At 44.6% G+C, this 26,196-nt stretch overlaps 1 protein-coding gene across 5 annotated transcripts in view; it reads right to left on the minus strand.

Moving 5' to 3' along the window:
- Positions 1-3,201: 3,201 nt before the first annotated feature.
- The window catches only part of Acaca (acetyl-CoA carboxylase alpha), a 269,515-nt gene continuing 246,520 nt past the window's right edge, over positions 3,202-26,196 (minus strand). For all 5 annotated transcript variants that reach the window (XM_047545728.1, XM_047545732.1, XM_047545731.1 and 2 more), the window contains 4 exons: positions 17,826-17,980; positions 16,763-16,933; positions 9,255-9,391; positions 3,202-7,241 (listed from right to left, as the gene is read on the minus strand). In XM_047545728.1, coding sequence (XP_047401684.1) covers positions 7,118-7,241; positions 9,255-9,391; positions 16,763-16,933; positions 17,826-17,980 — 587 coding nt within the window. In that variant the 3' untranslated portion in view covers positions 3,202-7,117. The remainder of the gene's footprint in view (positions 7,242-9,254; positions 9,392-16,762; positions 16,934-17,825; positions 17,981-26,196) is intronic.

A 26,196-nucleotide genomic window follows, 5' to 3' on the forward strand; every position in this document is an offset into this window, starting at 1 on the left:
CCTGGGAGGGAACAGCAGAGGAACACACTCCTGGTGCTGAGGAGGCGGCAATGCCTGGAGACACCAAGAACCCAGCTGGCCCTGGAGCTGGGTGTGGAAGGAAGGGGTGGAGGCCGCGGCGAGTCTGGGCAGCAGGCCACACAGCGCTGCCCCTTGAGCTTCTCTTTGACGGCTTCGTTATTGAGGTATAATTTACATACCAGAAAATTCACCCACTGTAAACATACAGTTCAGTGCTTTCAGCAGATTTGTGGAGTTGTGCGGCCGCCCTTGCACTGCACTCTTGGAACATTCCATCACCTGGAGTTCCTCCAGGCTGGTTTGCAGTAAATCCCCGATTCCAGCCCCGGGTTGTCACTTACCTGCTTCCTGTACTTGTAGATTTGCCTTTTCTGAATTTTCATATAAAAAGAATCGTCCAACATGTCTTTGCGCCCGGCTTTCGCTTCGTCTGAGGCTCATCTGTGTTCCAGCATGCCTTGCAAGTTGAGTCCCTTTTATTGCAAATGAGTGTCCCATCCTGGGGACAATGCCCCGCTCCATTCCTCATACTGACAAGCATTTGGATTTCTGATTTTGACCATGATGTATAAGCTGATATGAACAGGTGCGAGTCTTCGTGAAACGTTTTCATTTCTCTTGGATACATACGTTGGCATGGAACTGCTGAATATATTAATGGCATTTAACTTTTTAAGAAATTGCTGAATGTAGCCGGGCCCAGTGACTCACACCTGTAATAATCCGCAGCAGCTCAGGAGGCTGAGACCAGAGTATGGCAAGTTTGAGGCCAGCCTAAGCAACTTGGTGAGGTCCTATACAACTAAGATCCTGTCCCCAAAAGGGCTGGGGATGTGGCTTAGTAATGGGTTCAATTAGTGTGGGTTCAATTCCTGGTCAAAAAAACAAAACAAAAAAGAAAAGAAAGAAAGAAGAAATTGCCAAAGGTGCCACTGGCAATTGAGGGTCTGGTTTCTCCACATCCCTCCTAATACTCCTTGCTGTTTGTCTTCTGATGATAGCCATCCAGGTGGGGAATCTCTTTGTGCCTTCAAATTCCATTTCCCTAATGACTAACGATGCTGAACATCTGCATCATGTTGGATTTCCAAAGGCTTTTTACGCTACTGTTGAAATGATCATGTGGGTTTTATCCTTTACTCTATTAATATGGTGTATTCCATTAATTGATTTTCGATGTTAAACTAACTTTGTACTCCCAGGACAAATTCCACTGGCTATGGTATAATCTTATTTTTTTTTTTTTAATGTTGCTTGATTCAGTTTGCTAATATTTGCTAAGGATTTTTGCATCTATGTTCATGAGAGATACTGGTTTGTAGTTTCCTGTGATGTCTGTTTGTCTTTGGTGTCAAGATAACACTGGCCTCACAGAATGGACCCGAGTGTTCCCTCCTCTGCCTCCTGAGTTGTGGGGAATGGTATTTCTTCTTTCAGTATTTGGTAGGGCACTCACCAGTGAAGCTTTCTGGGGCTGGCTTTTCTTCGTGGGAAGATTTTTAATGCTTAATTTATTTAACTGGGTCTATTCAGATTTTGTTTCTTCTCAAGTCAGTTTTGGTAAATTTGTGTCTTTCTAGGTTTTCCTTTTATCTAAGTTATCTAATTTGTTAGCATAAGGTTTTTCCTCGGATAATCCTTTTACTTTTGGTAGGGTCCCTACTAATGTTTCCTTTTTCACTCCTGACTTTGCAAATTTGTCTTCTCCCTTTTCTTATTTGTTAACTTTGTTGCTCTTTTTGAAGTGCTAACTTTAGGTTTTATCAACCTTTCTCTATTGTTCACCATTTTCTCTTTCATTAGTTTCCACTCTAATCTTTGATTTTCCTTCCTTCTGCTTGCTTTGGGTTGTTTGTTCTTTTTGTTTCTTAGGGTGGAAATTTAAATTACTGATCCAGGTCCAGGCTAGTTATTATTGAACTCTTTCTCCTTTCTGTTGTCAATTTTTGCTTTATGTATTTTTGGGGTGTGTTGTTAGATGTGTATACATTTATAATTGATATAGCTTTTACCATGATAAATGCTCCTTTTTCTGTACTGATAATTCTTAATATTTTTTCAATATTAATATAGCCACTCCAACTCTTATGGTTACAGTTTGCATAGTATATGGTTTTCTATACTTTTTATTTTTATTTATGTGGGGGAGGGGGTTCTTATACTTCTAACCCATTTGTGTCTTTGAATCTAAAGTGTTTCTTGTAGACAGAATGTAGTTGGATTTTATTTTTTCACCTAGTCTGACAGTCTCTATTTGTTGGAATGTTTAGGCATTTCAAATTTAACAAAATGTTTTTGTTTGTTTGGTACCAGGGATTGAACCCTAGGAGTATTCTGTCACTGAGCTACATCCCCAGCCCTTTTTTTTTTTTTTTTTTTTTTTTTTTTTTTTGAGATAGGGTCTCACTAAATTGCTGAGGCTGGGCTTGAACTTGGGAGCCTCCTGCCTCAGCCTCCTGAGTCACTGGGATTACAGGTGTGCACCGCTTGGCTCTTACTTTTGGACGGGTCTTGCATTTCCTCTTCATGTGCTCCTGGGTTCAGTTTGTGTGGGTGTGTGGAGAGCTTAGCAAAACCCTCTCTGGCTGTCTCACTTCCACTTCTGTTAATTTTCTGAGTAGGCTTCTGGTTTGTTGCTTAAGCCAGCCAGGACCACCACAGCAGGCTGGCTGGTCTTCTCTGTATGTTTGCTGCTAAGCTACTAGTAACTCACAAGCAACTGTGCATGGAATGTTGCTATTAGACTTCATTTTCATCCTCGACCCAGATTAGAACCTTTTTAGAGCCAGAAGAGATCTTCAGGATCTCCTCCTCCCACCCTCGGGAAAGCAGGACTTTAGAAAGCCCTCGAGTTGCTCAAGTCCCCAGTGGGGCAGGCTTGCAGGGCAGCCTTTTCAACCGGCTGTTGCCTGCCAGGGGCACCTCTGCTTAGTGACCTTGTAACTCAGGGCCTTGACAATCCCTAGATCCTGCACTCAGCAGGGGAAGGTTCTCTGACAACACCCTATGAGGAAGGTACTCCTGAGTGAGGACAGGTCTCCAATAAGGAAAAAAAAAAAAAAAAAAAAAAAAAAAAGCTGCCATGCATTGAGGATTTGCTGGTTACACCCAGCACCTGATTCAAGCCAACTAATGTGATTTTTCAAAAAGCCCCACAGTGGCCTCTTAATTATCCACATTTCACAGAGGAAGAGTCAGGAACTTTCCCTTGGACAAGTGAGGGACCAGAGCAAGAGGTAGGAGAGCCCAGCTCAGACTTAATTCTGAGGTCTGCTCTTTGAAGCGACTGTGAAAGGACCTGTTAGTATGGGCAAGACTGTACTTGGTTCCTCCTGACTCAAGGCCCAGACTTTTACAATGGTTTCCATCTCTCCTCACCTGCAGTTGATCCTGCTTACTCCAGAACAATCATGGAGTCAGGATGCTTGGGACTCATTCAGTCCCCTCTGAGCTAGGGTAGTCCTGGGTCGTCCTAGGTTGTCCTATCTCCTTATGGCTCCTCATGGGCTGAGCCCCCTGTGTGGTCCCAAGTCCTCCTGGGGCAGAGGCTCCATTATCCAGCCACAGGGAACCCTCTTTTGGAAGGTGTTGCTCACCCATATGCTGTGTTTATGGAGAGGTGCTGTGGCCATTCTTACTAGCTGCCCACTGGAGCGGCTTCTGGCCATTGTGAGGAGCCAGTCCACTTCCAGGTTAGTGAAACTCTGGCTGACATGAAGACAGAAGCCTGGTGAGCTTTTGTCACCTGAGACACATACAGGGTTTCTGGAATACTGAAAGTAGCTGAGGGCCGGGGTTGTGGGTCAGTGGTGAAGTGCTGTTGGGTTTAATCCCAGATGCAAACCAAAACCAAAAGCAAAGGAAAGGAAAAAACTGGTAAAGTGTCACTTCCTAGCAGAAGAAAGCACTGCCCCTGTCCGTCAACCAAGTTACTAAGAGCCCAGGCCTGGGGCTTGGTCTGGTTCTCACCTGGCTGAGGGAGGAGGCCCAGGCCTCTCTGCTGGCCAGGATTGCCGCCCTGTCCACTGAGTGCAGCAGCCGGAGGCAGAGAAACAATGTCCCCCTGTATCTCTTTTTAAGAATATCTGGTTTAGAGTGATTCAACCTACTTTTGAAATTTTATTTCATCTTGACAGAAGTCATCCTCTGCTTTGCTACACACCCCAAAGATAAGAGACAAACATGGCACTGAGGTTAATAATCAATCAGCCAAGGCCAGCGATTCCCCCAGCTTTCTTGTGGCCTGTACCGTCTTTGCAGATGTTCCTGCAAGGACTCGAGGGCTTACAGAGGGAGGAGCCAACACAGAAGGCCCAGGCAGTCGTGTTTCCTGCCCCCACTGCCCTAAGCGCCTAGACTTCAAAATCCACTAAGTTCTCGAGTATTAAGAAAACTTAAAATCTCTCCTTACACGCCTCTAACAAGGGCCAGGTACCCCAGACTTTACAACAGAGAGCATTTCAGAAGGTCCAACTTCCTGCTGCTAGGACGGGGACTTCCAAGGACTGGGCTCTGGCCACTTAGGTGGCTTTTCTTGGGGCTGAGGTGGGGCTGTGGAGCTGTTATCTTCACTGTACAGGCCAATCCTTCTTCCCTGTCCTAAGCTTATTCTCTTTTGGGGGACACCCCACCAAGACCCCTGACCAGCTCTCAGCAGGCAGCATTTTCTGTGGAAAATGCTACAGAAACTAAAGAGCCCAAGCTCAGCTGTGGGTGTTGGCTGTGGTGTTACCTTGATTCAGCCAGAGACAGGTGGCAAGGCCAGCTTTTTGTGGCCTCCGGTTCACCCTTGTGTAAGTTCAGGAGACAAAGGGTGTTGGGTGTCGCACCCACCACTGAGCCCCATTACAACCCTGCTGGTGGTGGTACAGATGAGCAGCTGGGCGTGGATTGAAATGACAAACCATGGCTCTTCTACAAATGTTGAAGGTTTATTTCAACAAAATGTGAAAAGAGTTCATCTGACTGAAGCTCCTTGCGCGTTGGCGACGTGTCCATCGACTTCTCGCCGAGATGGGAGCAGGCTGCATTGTGAACAGTGAACAGATAATGCAGCAAGCCCGGTTCCAGCGAGTCCTGGTCAATACATCATTTATCCTCCTGCCTCAGTAACCGCGCATGTGTAATGGGCTGTGGGAATATCAGATTGCTCATGTTCTGTAGCTCTTCCCAACTTCTCCAAATGAAAGATCCCTGTCCTGGGGATGGGGGGTAGGCACTACAGAGTTCTGGAGAGGAAACGTGTTCATTTGAATGTGTCATAATCTGGCAGGGAAAGGGGAGCTCAATGAGCACAACCCGCCCCACCTCTGACAGGACAGGCCTCCAGGGGAGTAAATGATTTTCTATCACCTGTGGGCATGTGGGCTTTGATTTATTGCAGAAAAGTGCAGAGGAATAATCTGGTCAGACACGAATCCAGTTCTTACCTACTAGGTGTGCAAATAACTAGCGACAGTACAGGCTGCTTCCTGGACTGGGAATTGCTGCCCACTCTCTTCTGCCCTTCTTTGAAAGTGCCAAACGCCTGCACCTTCTGCCAGGGCAGCTGGAGGCCCCGACCCTTGGAGGGGCCAGCTGCGAGTGCAGCCCGGTGGTGTTCCTCTGCAGTCTAGAGCCGCCACGCTCCGCCGCCCTGTCTGCACAAGGTGAAGAAGGGGAGGCGGAGCTCTTTCTTGTGTGTGAATAACAGGGTTAAGGCTCAAAACTGTAGCTTGTACAGAAGTATTCATACCCCTGCTTCTACTGCATCTTAGTGATTTCCTCCTTGGTCGTCAGTGACAAATGCAATTAGCTGCGCTGTAGGAACTGATGCCACCCCAGCCCTGATCACCTGCCACTCTTGCTTTAGGAAAACCAATGGGGGAATCAGTAAGCTCTTTTCTTGGATAAACTGGTTGTTGAAAATATGCTCTCTCCACCACCCCTGTGGAGGCCCCTGCTGCTGGCCGGGGAGGGACCAGAAAGCCTGGGGGACAGCAGCACCATGACTGAGTTGTGAGGGAGCTTAAGGTCATGTGGAGTTTGTTCCCTGGAAGCCTTCAAACACCAGGAAGGTCAGTGCCTGGCGCTGGGAGCACAGCTGCCCAGGATCCTCCCGGCAGCTGTGGGGAGGCCTGCTGCCTGCGTACATTCAGGGAAAGAGAAGCAGCCCAGGAGGAACAGGAATGTCGGCTGCTAGGAGAGATGCCCCAGAAGTAGGGATGAACGGTGCTACGGGCGCCGTAAGCTTCTTGCAACTGTCCAAGCTCCAGGCTTAACAGTGACAGCCTTTCAAGTCCTAAGGAGAGCAATGTCTCCCTTCTTGGCCGCTCTTCCTGCAGCATGAGTTTACAGAGGGCAGAGGCTGGGCCTTCACGCCCTGACCTGGCAGCTCCTAGTGCAGCAGCTGTGAGCAGTGGTGGCAGGTCAGCCACCTTCCACATGCACAGAAAGAACTTGACCTAAGGTCGAGGCCCCTAAGTTAAGAATACAACCTGGTCTATCTTCTTTTGCTTCTTGAATCGGGTTTCCCTTCATCTCTGAGGTCTCATAGAGCTTGCAGCAAATTTCATGCGCCGGTCTTTCTCCGTGAGCAGAAATCTCGGTGTAGTAAATGGGGACTGGTTCCTCTCCAGTGCCTAGTGTGCGCTGGGCAGAATGTGGGATAATAAACGATGGACTTGAGGTTTCCTCCTCTCCTGGGCCCCAGCCCTCCTCTGCTGCCTGTGGCTGAGGCTCATGGGGCCTGGGGGGCTGCTGACTGCCTGAAAAGTCCTCACACACCCCGTGCCGGGGCCAAGGGGTGTCAGGGCAGTGTAGTAACAGCTCATGGTACTGCTCGTACCCTTCATTGCTCTCAGTCCTATGCAAGGAGAGAGGACTGTGGACACAGCTGGGGTAATAAATACTGAACGGTGGGGTAGGTGTGACCGGGGCTTTGTGATCCTACATCCCAGATGTCATGCATAACCTGAAACATTCAAGGGGAAGCAAAATGCCACTTTGACTCCAGTGCTGGGTCTCCTATGCCTTCTCATTGCAGTGGTGTCTGTTGTAAGAGGCAGCTGTAGCCCTTTTCTCCAGAGACAGGGCAGGGATGAGCAGGAAGCTCTTCCTACGTGGAAGGGGAATCCATCGTGGAGAGGATTCGAACGACTTCTGCTCGCTGAGTGGGTGAGATGTGCTGGGTCATGTGGACGATGGAATCCATGGCAACCTCGGGATTGGCCTGTACCAAGCTGAAGGAGATTGAGGATGGTGAAAAGTGTCTCAAATGGGGCAGCTTAAGAACTGTCAGGCAAACATGGCCCACTGGCTTGCTTTCCTACATTAAAATGTCCCCAACAAGCCCAGAAACTTGGAAGGATGAGGCAGGAGGATTGCAATTCAAGACCGCCTCAGCAACTTAGCAAGGCACAGTCGGAAAATGAAGAGGGTTGGGGTATATATAACTCAGTGGTAGAGCACCCCTAGGTTCAATCCCTGGTACTGCCAAAATTACAAAACAAAAAAACCACAACGAACAAACAAAAAAACCCAAACAACAAAACCCCCAACTCCAAAACAGCCAGGCATGGTGGCATACACCTCTAATTCTAGCTACTATGGAGGCTGAGACAGGAGGATTGCAACTTTGAGGCCAGCTTGGTCACTTTAGTGAGACCCTATCTCTGTCTCTCTCTCCCTCTCTCTCTCTCACACACACACACACACACACAAATGAAAATGAAAACAAAAACACACACAAAAAAAACAACCCAAAAACTGGGGATGTAGCTCAATGATAGAGCACTTGCCTAGTAGGTATGAGGTCCTGGGTTTTATTTCTAATACCATAAACCAAACGATGGCATTGACAGAAGTTTACATGAAACGGGTACCAACTGGCTAAATCAAAGATAATATGGTATCAAAATGAATACAGTGACAAATTGTAAATTAGTAAAAACAAAAATTCATTAGTCTATACAAATAATGAATATATAAATGATTTAGGGGAGGATGGAGGACATCTCTTTATAGAATCTGAATGGTGACTGATCATTGAGGAGGGTGACTGGCATTGGAAAGTTATCATTTTGCAATCTCATTGTAGAGACTGGTTCAGGCAAGAGTCACTAGTGGACGTTAAGTCTGAGGGAAAATGTTGATGGGGAGCAAGTTATCTGCATGACCTTAAAAAGTGTCTTCCCAAAGACTGCTCATTAAGTGCAAGGAGGGAAAATCAGTAATTATACAGTAGAGAAATTGAGCAAAATCTTGACCGGGTGATGGAAATCAAATCAGGAATGGCAGGTGAACACCGTGTGCCTCTGGATGGGGTGCTCTGTGAAGGCCACATCGTACAACAATGAGCAATGTACTGCAAATGGTAAGTTTTTTTTTCAGTGCTGGAAGTGAAATCTAGGACTTTGCACCTGCTAGGGAAGCACCCTCCCACTGCGCTATACACATCAGCTCAGAAGGTAGACTGAAGATAAAGTTTTAAAATTAATGTTAAATTTGCTATAGCTATGTACAAGAATATCTCTAGCTAGGCACAGTAGGACACGCCTATAATCCCAGAGGCTCCTGAGGCTGAGGCAGGAGGATCACAAATTCAAAGCCAACCTCAGCAACTCAGTGAGACCCTGTGTCAAAATAAAAAAATAAAAAGGGCTGGCCATGTGGCTAAGCTTTCATTCAGCTGAGATTACTAAATCTCTGAGGACCAGAGAAAGAAATGTGCCTCAGGGCTCTACTATATAGCAGTCTCTGACAGCAAGAGACCACAAAAATTGGCATCATGTCATGATCTGTTCTGAACATGTATGTATTAAAGTAAAGTATGTTTTAAAATATTTTTAGTTGTAGATGGACACAATACCTTTATTTTATTTATTTATTTTTATGTAGTGCTGAGGATTGAATCCACTGCCTCACATGTGCTAGGCAAGTGCTCTACCACTGAGCCATAATCCCAGCCCCTGTTCTGAACTTTTTATCCCAAATAAATTAGCCCCGCTAGCCAGGTGCTGTGGCCCACGCCTGTAATCCCAGTGGTCAAGAGGCTGAGGCAGGAGGAACACAAGTTCAAAGTTAGCCTCAGCAAAAGCGAGGTGCTAAGCAACTCAGATCCTGTCTAAATAAAATACAAAAAAGGGCTGGGGATGTGGCCTTTTTTATGTGCCCCTGTGTTCAATCTCTGGTACCAAAAAAAAAAAAAAAAAATTAGCCTCTCTAGTTCAGAGAAGTCTCCCCTGCTGTCTCACCTGCGGATCTGCTTGAGCACGTAGTCTCTGCTGATGTATTTGATGTTTTCCTCTATCACAGAACGAACACCGTCTTCTTCTGTCAGCTGTTTCTCCAGCCACTCCACCAGATCCTTATTATTGTCCCACACATAGGCCTGTAAACAGTGACTCTTAGTGAAACCCCAGGGATCAGGCCAGGTCCCATCACCTGACTGTTCAGTTTCTGGAAGTTTATTCCCAAAGCTTGCTCACAGTGAAAAATGCTGGCCATTGTAATTGGGGACAGAGGAGCTGCGCTTCCCCTTCCCTCCTTGTGAGCTTCACAGACACATTCAAAGCTTCCAGTTGGGCTCTCCCAGGGCATCAGTGCTCACCCCAGACTGTCTTGTCAGATTTTGGGATTTTTTTCTACAAAGGCAAGAGGATTTAAGAACCTGACAGGTTTGAGAGAAACAGTGAATAGCCCACATGGCTTAGTAAAATGTGATTGAGAAGTTAAGGTTGTTCTCTTTCTTTTGGAGAAAGGGAGTTCCCAAAGTGTGAGTCTTGGGTCCCAGCAAGGTCTGGCAAGTGAGGCCCTGGACTGTGCCTTGGTCCTGTGGAAGCCTCCTGCAGTCCAGCGGCTGTTTCAGAGACCCCAGGAGGACTGATCTGAGGGCAGTCTCGCTGCTACAGAAGAGCCACCAGGTCAGAAACCTGCCCCCATCTTACTAGTATGCAAAAGGTCAAGAAGTCTACAACCCTAAAAGTCTCAGTAAACCACTTCCTCCCTCCTGTTTTTCAAGATCATTTAGCTGAGTATTTCCTAGGTAGTTGACTACATAATAATTCAGGAGTGTGTTAGAAGCCTAATAGCCTTCTCCTTGCTCTCTTCTCCTCTCATTTTCTTTACAAATCATTTAGGAATCGTTTTGTTAATGGTTTCCGGAAAACCAAGTACCACCATTAGGGCTCATTCATATTTATGTCATTTTGTTTGGGTAATTAAACACAAAGCTCGTCATTTAAAGGTGCGCTATCCTTCTCTGTTATCACTAACGAAGTCAAAGTCAGAATGACAATGAGTTTGGTGCTGTAATTTAATAGGTGGGTACGCTGGAAACTTGAGGCTTTGAGGCTTGCCACGTGGCTAAGAGAAACCTGGATACAGGCAGGGGCATAAAAGGCACAGCTGCAACCACAGGGCCTACGAAGGCACGGAGGGGAAATTCCCACCACCCCCTCCGAGAGGCCTCTAGCGGCAAGAAAGTGGGCACCGGGCTGTCTTCTAACCTGGTTTATGCCTTTAAGAACATGGTGTTAGCCGTGCGCGATGGCAAATGCCTGTAATCCCAACTACTGGGGAAGCTGAGTCAGGAGGATCCCAAGTTTGAGGTCAGCCTGGGCAACTTGGTGAGGCCCTATTTCAAAAACAAAATGAAAAGGGCTGGGGACATGGCTCAGTGGTGGAGCACTGGCATGTACCAGGCCCAAGGGTCAATCCCCAGAATGGCAAAAACAAACAAACAAAAAAAAAAAACCAGACCAAACCAACAAACAAAAAACATAGATTCTTTTCAGACTCTCTTTTCCTAGTCCTAACTTAGCTGGCAAGTTAGCTGTGACTGGTTATTTATGTGTCATATCCCCTTTGATGTCTCTAAAACCTTTAAGGAGCACTTTACATGAAGGATGTAAAGACCAGCAGTGAACTTTTTCATGCTCTCTGTCCATTTCCTTTCCTGGCTCCAGATCTGCCCATCTCTACCTGTCAACACTGATAGATCAGCTTTTCTTTAGTCAGGATGGTGTGGTCATGACAGTGCGAACCTGAGGGAGCCTTTCCCCTCTCTGTGCTTCACGTAGGACTGGAGAAGTTTGTTGTTACTATTTTGTGTGTGTGTGTGTGTGTGTGTGTGTGTACTGGGGATTGAACCCAGCCTTTTTTTTATTTTGAGACAGGGTTCTTGCTAAGTTGCTGAGTCTGGCCTCACACTTGCAATCCTCCTGCCTCAGCCTCCTGAGTTGCTGGGATTACAGGCATGTGCCACAGTGCCCTGCCCAACATCTCTTGAGGCTCAATGGCAGGAAAGTGTTTTGCTCCTAAGGAAAGGAAGTGCCACATCAATCCCTACTGGCAAGGGGGAGATGAGAAGTGCTTTTTTCCTGTGTGGTTATCTTAACTTACTCACGTGTTCTGGGATGAGGAGCCATATGGGGATAGACACACCTGGAGCCACACTACAACCACTGCCATCTAAACTTCCGCATTTCCATTTCTATCACTGGTAAAATAGACTTCTCCATGGTTCAAAGATTTATACCTTCTCTTACTTAGGAAGATTTGGGGGGAGGGAAAAATAAAACAATGAATGTTTCTTGGATTTCAGGATGGGGGAAAAAAACACCAACTAGATTTACCCAAGAATCCCAAAGCCTTTAGTTTAGGAGAATATTTAATACTCTTATTAATCATTTTTAATCCGTTTGCTTTTAATTAAGAAACAGCATGATGCTTTCCTATCAACATATGCCAGGGAGCAGATTAATTGTGGCTTAAGATAACTCTCCTTGATTGGTGTAATGTATTAGCTAACGAGATGCCTGCTTCTAACGATGCTCAGACACTACACTGGAAAGCCAGCTACCCTCTAGAGAAAACTCTTCTGCCTCCCCTCCTGCAGTCACAAAATATGCTAGGTGTTTAAATACTTAAGAAAGTTCCCAGACAAGATCAGGGCAGCACATTCCACGTTTTACAGTTGCTTGAAAATATGGGCCCTCTGTATGGAACTGCTGCTCATGAAAACATGTTCACCGGATGATAGCCACCAAGCCCCAACCCTGATAAAATGCAGATCACAGCCCAGAGTGCACAAAGGAGAAAGGACTACAAGTCCTAATCTGTGTGTTCAGCACGAGTAAATGAATGCACCCCAGTGCACTGGTTTCAGACCCAGGAGGGCTTCATAACACATTCCACCTGGGAAAAGAAGTTCTCTGTGGAGTTTACAACTCCTGGTCTGGCCTCTTTAGAACCAAGTTCTTTTTTTTTTTTGGTGCTGGGGATCAAACCCAGGGCCTTGTGCTTGCAAGGCAAGCACTCTACCGAATGAGCTATCTCCCCAGCCCTAGAACCAAGTTTTAAGACATTCTAGCCATCTAGGACAGGGATTCCAATTCCAGGAAAAAAGTCATTATCACTTTTCTCTTTAGAATTAGGAAAATATGGCTGATATTCCCAGTATTTCAGTGTGTATTTTAAATAAGTGTGAAATACTGGGTTGCTAACCTTATGACAGGCCTGCACTCATATGTCACCTGCCTCACATGCCAGCCAGGACATTTTAATACCAATAAAGACACTTTCTCCCTGCAACAATGGAGGAGTAGCTCAGGCTCTACTCTGCCCAATTATGTGTGGTAGTCTAGCTTACAAAAATCTAAATAACCGGTTTGGAAAGTTTGGTTTCTAATAACTGTTAAGCCCTTTGCCAGCAACAGTACAGCTGAGCAGGGCGAGGGAGTGAGCTCTGAATATCACACCCCACAAAGAACTCACCTTGTGAGCTTTTTGGAGACACTTCCAACTGGGGAGGTTCCTTTTAATTCTCACCTAGACATCTAGGAGCCACCCAGTGCAGTGGGGTGGGATGACACACACATCCCTAACTGCATATTTTGGAAAGACATTTCAATATGCCTCCACTTATAAGGCCTGACCTACCTAGGAAGCAATGTGATTTTTTTCAGAGGCTCTGGAGTACAGCAGCGAAAGGCCACGTGGGTCAGAGTGGCTTGCTAGATACCCATCTCCTGAGAGCCACCTTGCCTCAGGTCTACAATAGGGCCAAGCAGCTGTTGTGCCTTACCTCCTCCCTTCCTGCTCCTATGTAAAAGGAGTTTGATTGAGTGACCTGATACATGGTACTTTTCCCTGTTATCGTCACAAGGGCTACCTATCTGAAACTCTGGAATAAGGGTACGTGGTAGCCATCTGGAAAGTAAGAATGCATGATGGTGCCAGGCTGTAGGAACATGACGGCCAGGCAAATCAAAGAGTTTTCATCAAGCATCTCCACTTCCCAGGAGCCAAACCCTGTCCATGGACACCAGGAAGTCACACGCCTTTAACTCTTAGCCTATGTTGTTATTTTTAGCTTCTAATACACTGTGCTGAGGCTACTGTACTCTGTATCTATGTAATTTAAACTCACTGAGCCTTGTGACATCATAAATATCACCCCCATTTTACATATGAGGAAATAGAGATTCAGATAATATGCCCAATAGTAAATGGCAAAGCTGGGTTCCCAAAGGCTTGTGAGATTCCAAAACCCACATTCTTTTCCTTGTTCTAATCTCAATTTCTACTACTGAAGGGGATGACCAATCAGCCTACTGGAAAAACTGCATAACTCAAATTGTAGAAGTAAGAAATCAAGACAGAAAACATGCCCCTGAAACAAATGTGTGCCACATACTCACGAGTCATTTAAACCACAGTTCTTGTTATTGTTTCCAGGGAACTCTACCTGCAGTGAACCAGAAACTCTACCATTTCCTACAACGGGACTGTCCCAGTGGATTCAAACAGAATCCCATAGTTCATGGTTACGGATACCTCTAAGGAAAACAAAAGAATTACACTGCTCAGTTCTATAACATCAGTATCTTCAGTTTTTTGTCCTAGAATCTCCTTTTTCAGGATTAAGATTAAGAAAACAAATTCTCTGGGAAAAAAGAACACACGGCATGGCTAGTAGATACCTATCACTACGTGTCCTTCCCCACCAGTCGCCACAGTAAGGATTAGAGGGTCACTTCTTGGTGCAAAGCAAGGGTCTAGACTTAGTCACTTTTCTGCACACTTGAGAGACACAGCATATAAAATCTGTCACTGTTTGAAGAACTCCCCCCCAAAAAAAGAAAACAGAAAAGGTTTTAAGCCATTTCTTAACAAGAAGCAGATTCTACAGTAGCCCTTCAGAGGCGGCATGATGACTTCTGAACACTGCGACACTCTCCTCTCTCAAGGGCGCTGCAGATTTTTATCACCCACCCCACACTAAACTAGGTCCTGCTGAGCCTGCAGAATATGGAAGGAGGTTTCAAAGCCACATGCCCTGACTTCAGAGGACCACCCGTCCTTACTTTGTCTTCTCACTGTCCCCTGGATGGAGAGTTCTGGAGGAGGCTGTCTTTTGTAGACTGGAGCAAAGGAAATTGTCTCAATTCTTGTGTATGGCTGGTTCCCGGTGCTCAGGCAGCCTCTTCCTGGGCTACGAGACTGGAGGTGTCTCCTGCACTAGTTCTAGCCAGAAGCCTGGGCACATACAGTCAACTGTTCTCTCCACTGGTTAGAAATGGCAATGACCTATTTCTTCAGACACACTGTCCCCCTGGGAGCAGGATGCTAAGGAGCAAGCAAGGGGCCTATCTACTCACTTCATGCTTGGGGGGGAAACTATTCCTTCTCCTCATCCTTGTGCCTACTGAGGCTGTGCACGTCCATTAGTGACTAATGTGGTAGGAAGGGACGCGAGCCTCTCCTGGCCACACACACACACACTCCATTTACCTAGCCGGCCACTCTTAACTGGAGAACAATCTCTTATTTTACACTTGCATGACTTTCAATGCCAACTTCCACTAGAAGCTGCCAGTAGCCACTGACAAAATTGTCTCACTCAATTATGATGCCACAGGCTGACCTTAACCTGAACCAAATGTCAGAGAAGGTTGCGCTCCCCTGCTGCGCATCTGAAATATTTATCCAAAGAATCTTTTCAGTCGTAAAGAAATGGGCAGACTTAACACAAAGGTGAATCTTAGAAGCACCCTACTGCACTGGCTTTAAAACTAACAGTGAATCCTGGAGTTCCTTGCTGAGAATGATTAGTAGAGGCTCCAGGCGACATTTTCCAGGAAGAAGCCAGAGTGCCCCTTTTTGTAGGCCAAGACCCTTTAAAGCTATCACCTGCCAGCTGCCAGCCCTCCATCAATACTCTTAACTTGGTAGTCACCAAAGGTTTTGATCACAGAGCTAACAGATAGAAAAATATATTTTGAGCATATACTATCAATATTCTGATAAAATGTATAATGACATGATTTAATCCACACACTTTAGCTACTAATAAAGGTTAACTTTTGTGTGTGTGTGTGTGTGTGGTGTTGGGGAATAAACACAAGGTCTTGTATATGTCAGGCAAGCACTAGACCACTGAGCTACAACTCCAGCTCCTAATTTTTCTTTTTTTCCTTTTTTGGTACTGGGATTGAGCTCAAGGGTGCTTAACCACTGAGCCACATCTCTAGTCCTTTTTAAAAATTTTTTTGAGACAGTCTTGCTAAGGGCCTTGCTAAGTTGGTGAGGCTGGCTCTGAACTTGCAAATTCTCCTGCTTTAGCCTTGAGTCACTGGAATTACAGGTGTGTATCACTGTACCTGGATCCAGCTTTTTCTTCCCATCCTCCTGTGTCCTGTCTTATGCATGTCACTATTCCAGGGCCAAATGCAAATGTCTCTGCTACCTCATCCTAGCCTCAGACCTGCCCCATCCCTTGCCCTGAGGCCAGAGCACCAGGAATGCCATCTCAGGGGGTCTGCTTCATGGCATGAGGGCTTCCCATGGAATCGCCCTGAGAAGATGTTGGATTCCTAGTTCCCTGAATGCAGGCTGGATATTCCCTTCCATCTCTCATTTGAAATCAGATCTTTAGTTGTAGTTGTAGTGCCTCCTGCCAAAGTACTATCACATCCTATTACCCTTCCTGCTTCTCCCCCACTTCCATTCTATCCTCCACGTCCTCCCCAAGTGGTGTTTCTAAAATAGAAATCAGAGCATATAATTTTGCTGCTTAAAATATCTCAGTAGCTTCCCATGGACCTCAGGATAAACTCCAGACTCCTCTAGTATCCAGGGACTGTGATCAGAACCCTGGTCTGCTCCCCTTCTTACCCAGCACATGATCCCTGAACCATATTGAAATAGTTGCCCTAAGCATGCATACTGCTTTTGCTATCAAGTATTGGAACATTCTTCCTACCCACCACCCCCTACCACCCTCACCAATCCAACCTTTCCCTCTGGTTCATTCCCACTTTGTTTCTGAGTCTCTGTTGAGATATTACTTTCTCCAGAAGTATTCTCAGACTGTCTCTCCTCCTTCCCCAAGGTTGGGTGTCTACTCTTTGACTATGCTATCTGCTGTGTTTAGTGCAGGAGCTCTTGACTTATCTGACTCTGGGCTTATCCCCCAGAGATAAGCTCTGTATGGACAGGGGCCTACTGGTGTCTAGGAGTGTTATGAGTGTTCATAATATTTGCTGAATGACTGCATGAGCTGCAGATATGACCTCCCACCTCTTCTAACAAGATGCCAAGACTGTTACCAGCTACGTGTGTATGGGAAAGAGGGCTACGGCCTCCAGGATTCCCTTCCACTCCTGTCCTTTGAGGCTTGTAGATTCCTAGGTGAAGAGCCTTGCAATGCTCACGTGGGGGTTAGAAGCACATGAAGGCTCCTGTGGTGTCCACCTACCTTCACTGTTCCTTCCACTTCCACAAACCAACGCCTTAACATGGCCTGGATCTGACCATCAGTTAGCTCGGGGTTGGCATTGTGGATTTTCTTTTTGACCAGGTCCTCCAGCAGGAGACGTCTCAGCCGCCAGTAGAAGAAGGTTCGGGATGTTTTCCAATCCAGGATGTCCTGCATACAGATAAAAATAAGTTTAGTCAACCCAATCCTAATCGCAGTTCAGCACTCAGACTGAAGGGAACCCCACGGGCATAAAAACCTACTCTCTGGGCAAGCACCTCACAGACTCAAGAGCTGGCTGTGCTGGGCATGGTGGTGTACACCTGGAATCCTAGCAGCTAAGGAAGCTGAGGCAGGAGGATCATGAGTTCAAAGCCAGGCCCAACAAAAGTGAGGAACTAAGCAACTCAGTAAGACCCTGTCTCTAAATAAAATACAAAATAGGGCTGGGGATGTGGCTCAGTGGTCGAGTGCTCCTGAGTTCAATCTCCAGTTACCCCCCGACACACACACACACAACAAAAGAGCTGGCTATGAGTTCCCAGCACCTGCCAAGTATCCCCCAGTGCAGAACTACAGCCCTGCTGACTGCAGCATGCTGCATAGATAGGGGCCTGGCAAATGCTCACCCCACAAATGACAGGGAGGTTCTGGGGAAGAAACTGGGAATTCTCAGATAGCCAAAGAGAGAAACCGGTTTTGAACTCAGATGACTTGCATGTACATCAAAGGTACATGCTGTGGAACCTTGACACTGTAGTAACCCACAGCCAGACGACCACCAGGCAACTGTCACCAATGAAGGCACATGTGACTCAGTTTTCTACCAGTGAAATGGAGCTGGCATCCTGAGGAATCCATGGAAACCTAAATCATATATTGTTTTGGGGTGACAGTGGACTCAGAAAAAGGGAAAATTTAAAAAAAAAAATTGGAACTTGTTTGATTTGCATAAGCTTTTTAAATCTGGCCCCAACAGCTCCTTGCTTGTGGGTTTGTGTGCGTGACACACTTACTCATGGGTCTCTGACAAGTAGGGAGAAGTGGCAACCATCGTACTTACGTTAATGACACCCTTCTCCTGCATCCGGCCTGGTGTGTCGTGCAAGTCGGCAAACTGCACAGCTACCTGATGGTAAATGGGAATCAGGAATTCCTCCCGCTCCTTCAGCTTGTTTTCCAGCTCCTTCCGCTCAGCTGGGCTTAGCTCTGGGGTGCCTGCAATTAGATAAACCTGCCCGTCACACTCTGTGGTGATCAGGAATCTGCAGAGAAGCAGCCACAGTCCCGGGAAGCTCAACGTTACTCTGTCTTTTTCCCACTGGCTCTCCACTGTCTTCGTGAACTCTTTGCTGTATAACATGACTCTATAAGATGCCTGCCCTGTCTTTACCTTGCCATAGGAAGCCCAAATGCCATCTTTTCCCTGTGGAGGTCACAAGTATGAAAGCAGTGATGGCAGCCTCCTTCCCCACCAGGCCATGAATGGCACTATTACTCCACACCTAGCCCTGCTCACTGGCGTTAGAGCAGACTCTTCTGAATGTGGGATGCAGTAGGACAGCTTCTCCTGTGTTCAGAGCACAAACCAGCAGCTCTAGTTGCCCCACATCCAGGCTAGTCAACTGCCAAATTGGTAAGTACCTAAATAACTCCTAAAGTTTTGGGTTAAAAAAGAAGGGAAGAGGAAAAAACAGAAAGGCAGTCCACAAACCTCAGTTGGATTACTGAGCATATAAGCACATAGTCTCCTCACTTAACAGAGGGAAGACTAGAATTCCTTATACCAAAGAGACCACCCCCTCCAATCAATAGTGGCCTCGTAGAGGTGTTGCTATGTTGGACTTTTCTTCCTAATTACTTTCAGAATGGGATTTGCAATCAATATTGAAAATTTAGCTGCCTGCCTAGTAAGGAGGAGTAAGTCTAGCTGAAGGAGCAATAGGTGACAGCTCCTAGTGTTGGGGACAACCTGATGTGCTTTGTCACCAAAGCTGACAACTACATGAGCACAGGTGATGTGATGCAGAAGAGAAAGGTCTATTGCAAGCATGCCTATTTGAGATCAGGCCTTGCTTTTTATGCCGCTATGAATCATATGCCATAAACAGCCTTGGACTGTTGAGTGCGCCGTAAGTATTATACATGAACACGTGCTAACAGAACGGGGATGTACCTGTAGTACCTGGTTTCATTTTTATGAGTTTTTTGGATGCCCAATCTCACATTTTTTTTAAACCCATCAGTATTTTAAAACTGTGACGAAGGGTGCCAGAAAACTATCTTTTCTTCGGCTTTCACACAACGGACAATCACTCACCTGCTGCCTTAAGCCCCTGATAGCTCAGCAGCCTTCCTTTCAAAACAGGTAAACAGCATGACCACACTGGGCCCTACACCACAGGTTGACACCATGGACCATTCATTCTAGGGTGGCCCTGCCTGGAGAACTGACTAGAGGAGGGCTGACAGGTGTCTTCTGAGATGAGACTTTCTTAGAATGCCCTTGATAGGAAAGCAAACGTGTTTCCTTTTCCACTGAGGAACCAAGACCTCCTTGGAGAAATAGTGGATTACAGGGCTGCAGCAGGAAAAATGTAAGATGAACCTAGAACATGTGACAAAAAGCAAGGAAGTGCCTGATTGAGAAATGTAAGAAGGATGCTGATGCCAGTTTGAATATGTTCCCGCTGGCTAAATTTGAGATGGTTAGTATCTCTGATAATTGTGAGAATATTTATGGAATAAGAATCTATCTTGATATTAATCCATCTTCATATAAATAATTAAATGGTGGAGAAAGGAAGAGGAATGCTCTCCCTTACAGTAGAATAACAATTAAAACAGAAGGAATGATGAAATTAGAAAATTACCATTTTATAACCATCATAGTAATAGATTCTGCTAAGACTCATCAATGAATACTAAAAACTAGTGAGGGAAAGTTTGATGAGGAACAGAATATTCATAAAGACAGAGTATCTCTTTACAAATCTCTTATTAAAAAAAGGAAAGTGAGCCAGGCACAGTGGCACACATCTGTAATCTCAGTAACTCAGGAGGCTGAGACAGAAGGACTGCAAGTTTGAGGCCAGCTTCAGCTTGGTGACATCCTAAGCAATTTAGTGAGGGCCTAAGCAACTTAGCAAAAGACCCTATCTCCAAAAAAAATATTTTAAAAAATTTTTAAAAGAGGAGTGCCCGTAGGTTCAATCTCAAGTAGCCCCCTGCAAAAAGAACAACAAAACAAAAGGGAAAATGGTAACTTTACAGGGAATTAACCTAGTGAACAGAACCTTAAAAGCAATTTGTCATCACCATCAATAATAGGACATACTGGCACCATGTACCTCCTGATACAATATGCTAAGAAGAACAGAATAGCACTTCTCCAATATTCCTGCCAAAAATACAGAATCTGAATTAAACCATGGGGAGATATAAGACAAACACAAACTACGGAACATGCTACAAAAAGTGGCCCGCACACTTTAAAAATGTTAAGATCATGGAAGACAAAGGCTGAATAATAACTCCAGTTTAAAGGAGTCTAAAATTCATGACAATGAATTATAATGTGTCATTTGGGACTCGATTTTAGGCCCAAAGAGAAAGCTATAAGGGATTAGAAAATAGTATTGTATCAATGTTTTTACTTCCTGATTTTGATAAATGCATTATAGCTATGTAAGAGAGAGCTGTGTTCTTAGAAACACACTAAATATTTATGGATAAAGGAGCATGAGGTCTACAGATTATTCTCTAATGTTTCAAAGAAAATGTGAGTGTGGCAAGTGAGAGTGAATACACGCACATGCTCAGGAGCATGCACAAGTGATGAAGTGAATGGGGCAAGATATTAAAAAAGGCACCAGAAGTTGCTTTGTATTATTCTTATAACTTAGGAAATTGTAGCAGATGGAAATTTCTAAAAAAATCTCCTGGCTATCCAATGCATATATATAATCAATAATCAAAGTTAAAGGGCTGGGGATGTGGCTTAGTGGTAGAGCACTTGCCTGGCATATGCAAGGCCCCAGGTTCAATCCCCAGCACTTAAAAAAAAAAAAAAGTTAATAGTTGCAGAGTACTAGACAACATTGTACATGTTTTAAATGTTAGCTCATTACACATAATTATTTTATGAGATTGGCATTCTCACTGTCCCCATCTTAGAGGTGAAAAAACAGGCACTAAGAATTTATGTAACCTACCAAGGTCACAAAGCAAGAAGTGACAGAGCCAGACTCAAATGCAGTTTGGCCCCCAAAGTTCTTCACCATCACATCATGCTCTCTACTTGCTCACTTGAGGTGGAAGAGAAGCACTTCAGGAGCAGCATCCTTTCCATTTCAGAAAAGGCTTAGTGATGCTGGCAGACTCCAAAACTGACTTCCCATCTTAGTCCCACTCCATAAAGAAGGCCAGGACAATACCTCCAATAATTCCCACCCACTCTGTAGGTCAGATGCAACGCTCTATGCAGGCCTTAGACTTAAGTAGCTTTGCCTATTACTGTAGACTGAGAATTAATACAACAGCAGGTAAAATTATAGCTCTTTCTGTTGGGGGCCAAGGGATGGCAGTATCATGGATATGGCCAAACAGGGAGTTTCAGACCCCTTCAGCATTGTCCCTCTGGACAATCAACACTGAGCTTAAAGGCCATATGTGGGTACATGGACCAGACAAAGAACTATTTATTGAGTGCTTACTGTCTATCAGACACTGCTTTCAGATCTTTCGGGATCACATATCTCATCAGTTACTATACACAATTTAGGCCTAGGTCTGGTCAGTTGTTAACACTGTTGCCAAGCCAGATAACATAACTGAGCACTTTCCAAGTTCTACACATGTTATCTGCAATCCCGATGATAACCTAATCTTATGGGGTATCTATTTTATAAGCAAGAAAATGGAGGCTCCTGAAGTGTAAAATGACTCCCAGTGACATCCAGTTCTTAAATAGCAAAGTCAGGATTTACACTTAGGTCAGTCTGCCTCTAAACCCTATGTTCCTCCTCATAAAATGGCACTGAAGGTGGCTAAGCAGACATCTTGGCAGAGGTCACCAAAGGGAGATCAATTGGAGAGTTGGTTCCTTTTGTTAGCAAGGAGTCTGAAGCAAGGTTCAGAATAGGGTGCAAGAGAGTCAGGAGCTAGGGGTTGAGCAGAAGAGCCTTCTAGAAACAAGGCTTTGGCCTTACCAAGTTGGAGGGACATCAGAGGCTGCTGTTGACTAACAAAGACCTCAGCCATTCAAATTGTTTTAAGGTTAGGCATGTGCCACATGCCTGTAATCTCAGGGACTTGGGAGGCTGAAGTAGGAGGGTTGCAAGTTCAAGGCCAGCCTCAGCAATTTAGTGAGACTCTCAACAACTTAGTGAGACCCTGGCTTAAAAAGGACTGGGGGTGTAGGGTAAAGTACCCCTGGGTTCAATCCTCAGTACTGCAAAAAACAAAATAACAACAACAAAAAAACCAAAACTAAACTAAAACTTTGAAAGAATAACAAAAGAAACACATCTAATGCTCTGACCCTCCTGAGACTAGGAAGACCACAGAGCATTCCCCAAAGGCTGCCTTGTTTGATTCCTTCAGAGATACCTCTGATCACAGCTGAAGACCCACCTCAAAAAGGCAGCAGAGCAAAGCAAAGGCAGAAGTAGAAAATGTGTGTGCTTTAAAATGTACATAAGAAAGCCAAGAATTTGTGTGATTTGTTTTAGAGGAAAAATGTTTTTTTAAAATTTTGTTTTCTAAAAACAAAAGACTGCTCTTCAGCTAGTTAGTTATACCCTCATGTTGCACACTGAGGGCCCTTCTCTCCTTGTAGAGCAAAGCAGCCAGCCCTAGGTAATGATTTAGGGGAGATTAACAAATATGTCAATGTCTATTTTCTGCTTAATTTAAAAGCGGCGTCTATAAAGATTTTTGACTTCTGAACCCTGTTCTCCTGAAAGAAAGAAGGTAAGAATGAGGAGGGGGATAAAGAGTGATTATCCTATCATTGATCGTTTGTCAGGAGCATTTCTTATTCACTGGACTATTGTAAAAAGCTAAGCTCTCGATCAATCCTGTAAGCTCCCTGTACAATTAAATATCTTGGAATGGTTTTCTTTCTTTTCCAGCCAGATTGCAGGGCCTCGGGGTTTTTAGGAAAGCAAGTCGGGGTGTGTGTGTGTGTGTGTGTGTGTGTGTGTGTAAGAATATGCCACAGAAAGGAAAAGTCATTCTCTAGAATCCTACTTCAGGCAAAGGCTAAAATGAGAGAAGAAATGTGGGTTGCTCCTAACCCTTCCTACCAACATAAGAAGTCCCCATAAAATTCTCAAAATGAAAAGGTATCATTAAATTTTTTTAAATGTAAAGAGCTAAACACAGAAGAGGCATCTGTCACTAGGCTGAACAAGTATGAGGAGCTAACGCTGAGATATTACTATGTTGGTACTTTAGTACTTTAAAGATCACTACCTTAGAGATGAGGAAACTTGAGACCCAAATAAGTAACTTGCCCAAGGCCATGAAACCAGGAAGTATGGAGCTGGGACTTGGGCCTAGATAGTCTGGTTTAAGAGCCCAGGTTCCTTAAACAAAACTTTATAAACTTTATAAACTGTGCAAGTTGCCCCAACACAGCAGCCCAGTTAGGTGTGCCTTGTGTCCAGAGTCAAATCTCCATGGGATTAAAGGGGGAGAGAAATTCCTAGAGCAGCTGATTTCCACAAACGGAGGAGTTTTTACAGCCCTGACACTGGGAGGGTGGGGAGTCCACCCTACATACAAGCAGACTCTGTCCTAGGGAGAAGCATCTGGGAGAGGTGAGGCCTTTGAAGCTTAGAATAAAAATCAGACTGGTAGACTAAAAACTCTCAGTTCAGCCAAAGGCACTAGGTGACCTTGTAGAAATCTTTACTTCTCTGAGCTCAGTTCCTCATTTATGTAACAACAATCCTAATCTGGCAAACAGGGAAAAGGTTTTATAAAAGAAAGTAACATTAAAGTGTTTTTTAAAGCATTCTTAACTTTTCTTTAAGTTAAACTATGAAGCCTATGTAAATTTTAAACCTAATTTTAACTTTTATGGGCCCTTCTTCTTTTTCTTAAAAAAAGCAATTTGCTTTGATTGGTTAAATACTTATGACACTATAGATAAGAACTAGACCACCCTCCCCACAAAGCTCCCAAATATCTCAGATATTAAAACATACCCATACCTCAACCTTGAGACTAAAAAATCAACATAAAAAAAGACTGGAATCTTATTAAGATTCAAAAGTACAAACATAAGTAGCTTTTTAAAAGATCTATGTAATCACATTTTCTATGTTGAAAGAAATTTCTCTACAAAGATAGTAAGAGAGTAAAAAAAAAATCCTGTAAAACTATTTCTATATCCATAACAGGTGTGCCTTTCTTTATACAAAAGCATTCTTGAAAAACTGCGTAAATCAGATCCTGTTTTAAATGCCTTAAGGGAGCTATTTAGAAGGAACCCTGCAGTGAATCCTTTGGTAAAGCAAATAATCCTTTTGTAATGGGAATAATTTCTCCCAATGTATCTAGTTTTTTTTAAATCCCATTTTCATATATCTGCTTTTCTTCAAAGGGGGCCATACCTATCTAAATACAGCTGCATTTGCATATTGATTTTAACAGCAATCTTCTCAAGGGATATTTAACTCTAAAGTTCCTTGTGATAGTGTTAGTGCTTTGCTGTTCATATTTAAAAAATCATTACAGTAAACCCTGAGGTTTCCAACTGGAAATAAAAACATTCATTACTCCCCCTTTATTCCTACCCTGTGCCCTCTCACAAACATATCCATATAAAGAACTCAGGAAACATCACAGGATTCTCTGTAAATTCTGGTAGAGAGATGCCTCTATAGTCTTTATTGTTTTTCTTCCCTAATTTGCTCTCCCTAAATCTGACAGGTCAGAATATAGGTATCCCAGTCAGGTGAGATTAAGCAGGGCAGAGGGTCTCAGATGCTTTCTGACAATGGCTTTCGGGCACTCTAACAAAATGCTTCCCAGGGAAGACCAGGCCTAACACAATTGGGAATAACTGCTTTCTGGGAGAGGACACGCCCAGGTGCTTTTATAAATACAATCGGATTAAGGGATCAGACTACAGTGACCACTTCTTCCTAGAAAATGTGTCACCATCACACTAAATTGCCTCAAGCAAAAGAGCTTCTGAATTGAAGTTAGGAGGTGGGTTTTCAGCTGCTGCCAACTTAGGGCAGGAGGCAGGATCTCCCATCTACCTTTGTGATAGAAAACCTTATGTTGTTTCTTATCAGGTTCCTTACCACAGTGGCCACAGTGCCAGATCGGACACTGCACAACAGATAAGAGGTCATTTACAAGGCATGTGTATTGGAACTTCTTTTCCTCATCTCAACTTTCCATGCAAGGGCACCACTATTTGCCTCAAACAAACAAAACTGGCTCGTTTCAGCTTACACCTTAAAGATGGACGCAAGAGATGGAAAAACATTCACAGTTCAGATGTAATCCCTGAGTCCCCTTCACCCAACAGTCCTTTCCTATTTGCTGAAGAGAAGGCCTATAAGGAAGATTTTAGACATGTGTGTACTCATCTGCTACCCCAACTCCATCTGCACCCAGGGAAGGGCCAGCAGCAGTGCTCAGTTGGATCTGCTGTGGCTTGTGTCACCATCAGGCCTTGTTCTGTGTGGGCATAGCTGAGGAACTGCATGGTGGGCTGCCCAGCTGTCCAGGAACAGTACCGTGATGGAGAACATGGTTCCCCTAACAGACTCTTCTGCCCAGTCCTCTCTGTATTGAGGAGAGGGACAGTGGGGAAGTTAAAATTCTCCACACTTGGGCTGAACAGTTCTCTCTCCATCTAAAGTGATTTATCATTTCTCTCTGAACACAAGAGGAGGGGTGAAGATCCAGGAGAGGAGCTGAGGTCAGAGTACTTGAGAGGCCAGAGTAGCACAGCAGTCCTGTTCCACAGCCATCCCCCTGCAGGATCCTGGCTCTGTGAGGCAGAATAAGGATTATAGTGAGAACACAAAAAGGCCTTGGAGGGCTGGGGCTTTATTTCCAGAGAAGGAATTTAATTTCCTTAAGGCAACCAAAATAGTGGGATTGTAACCTCCCTGTAATGACTCTACTAAGTCCTGGTTCTGAGGATCCAGTTAGAAGCAGTTCAAGCTCTAGAGTGTGGACTTAGTTTACTTTTCTTCTGAAGCAGTTCTTCCCCTTTTGTCAATCAGAAACCAATGTATGCACTATTTTCACACTGTTAAAATCACAAACCTGCAAACTTGTAATTTACCACCTTTTTATCCAAACACACAAAATGGCAAAAGGTCGTTTTTAAAAATGTGCAGGGCCCTGGGTTCAATCTCCAACACCAAAAATAAACAAATAAATAATAAATAAATAAAAAT

Source organism: Sciurus carolinensis, chromosome 3 (assembly GCF_902686445.1).
Source record: "Sciurus carolinensis chromosome 3, mSciCar1.2, whole genome shotgun sequence".
Taxonomy (NCBI): Eukaryota; Metazoa; Chordata; class Mammalia; order Rodentia; family Sciuridae; genus Sciurus; species Sciurus carolinensis.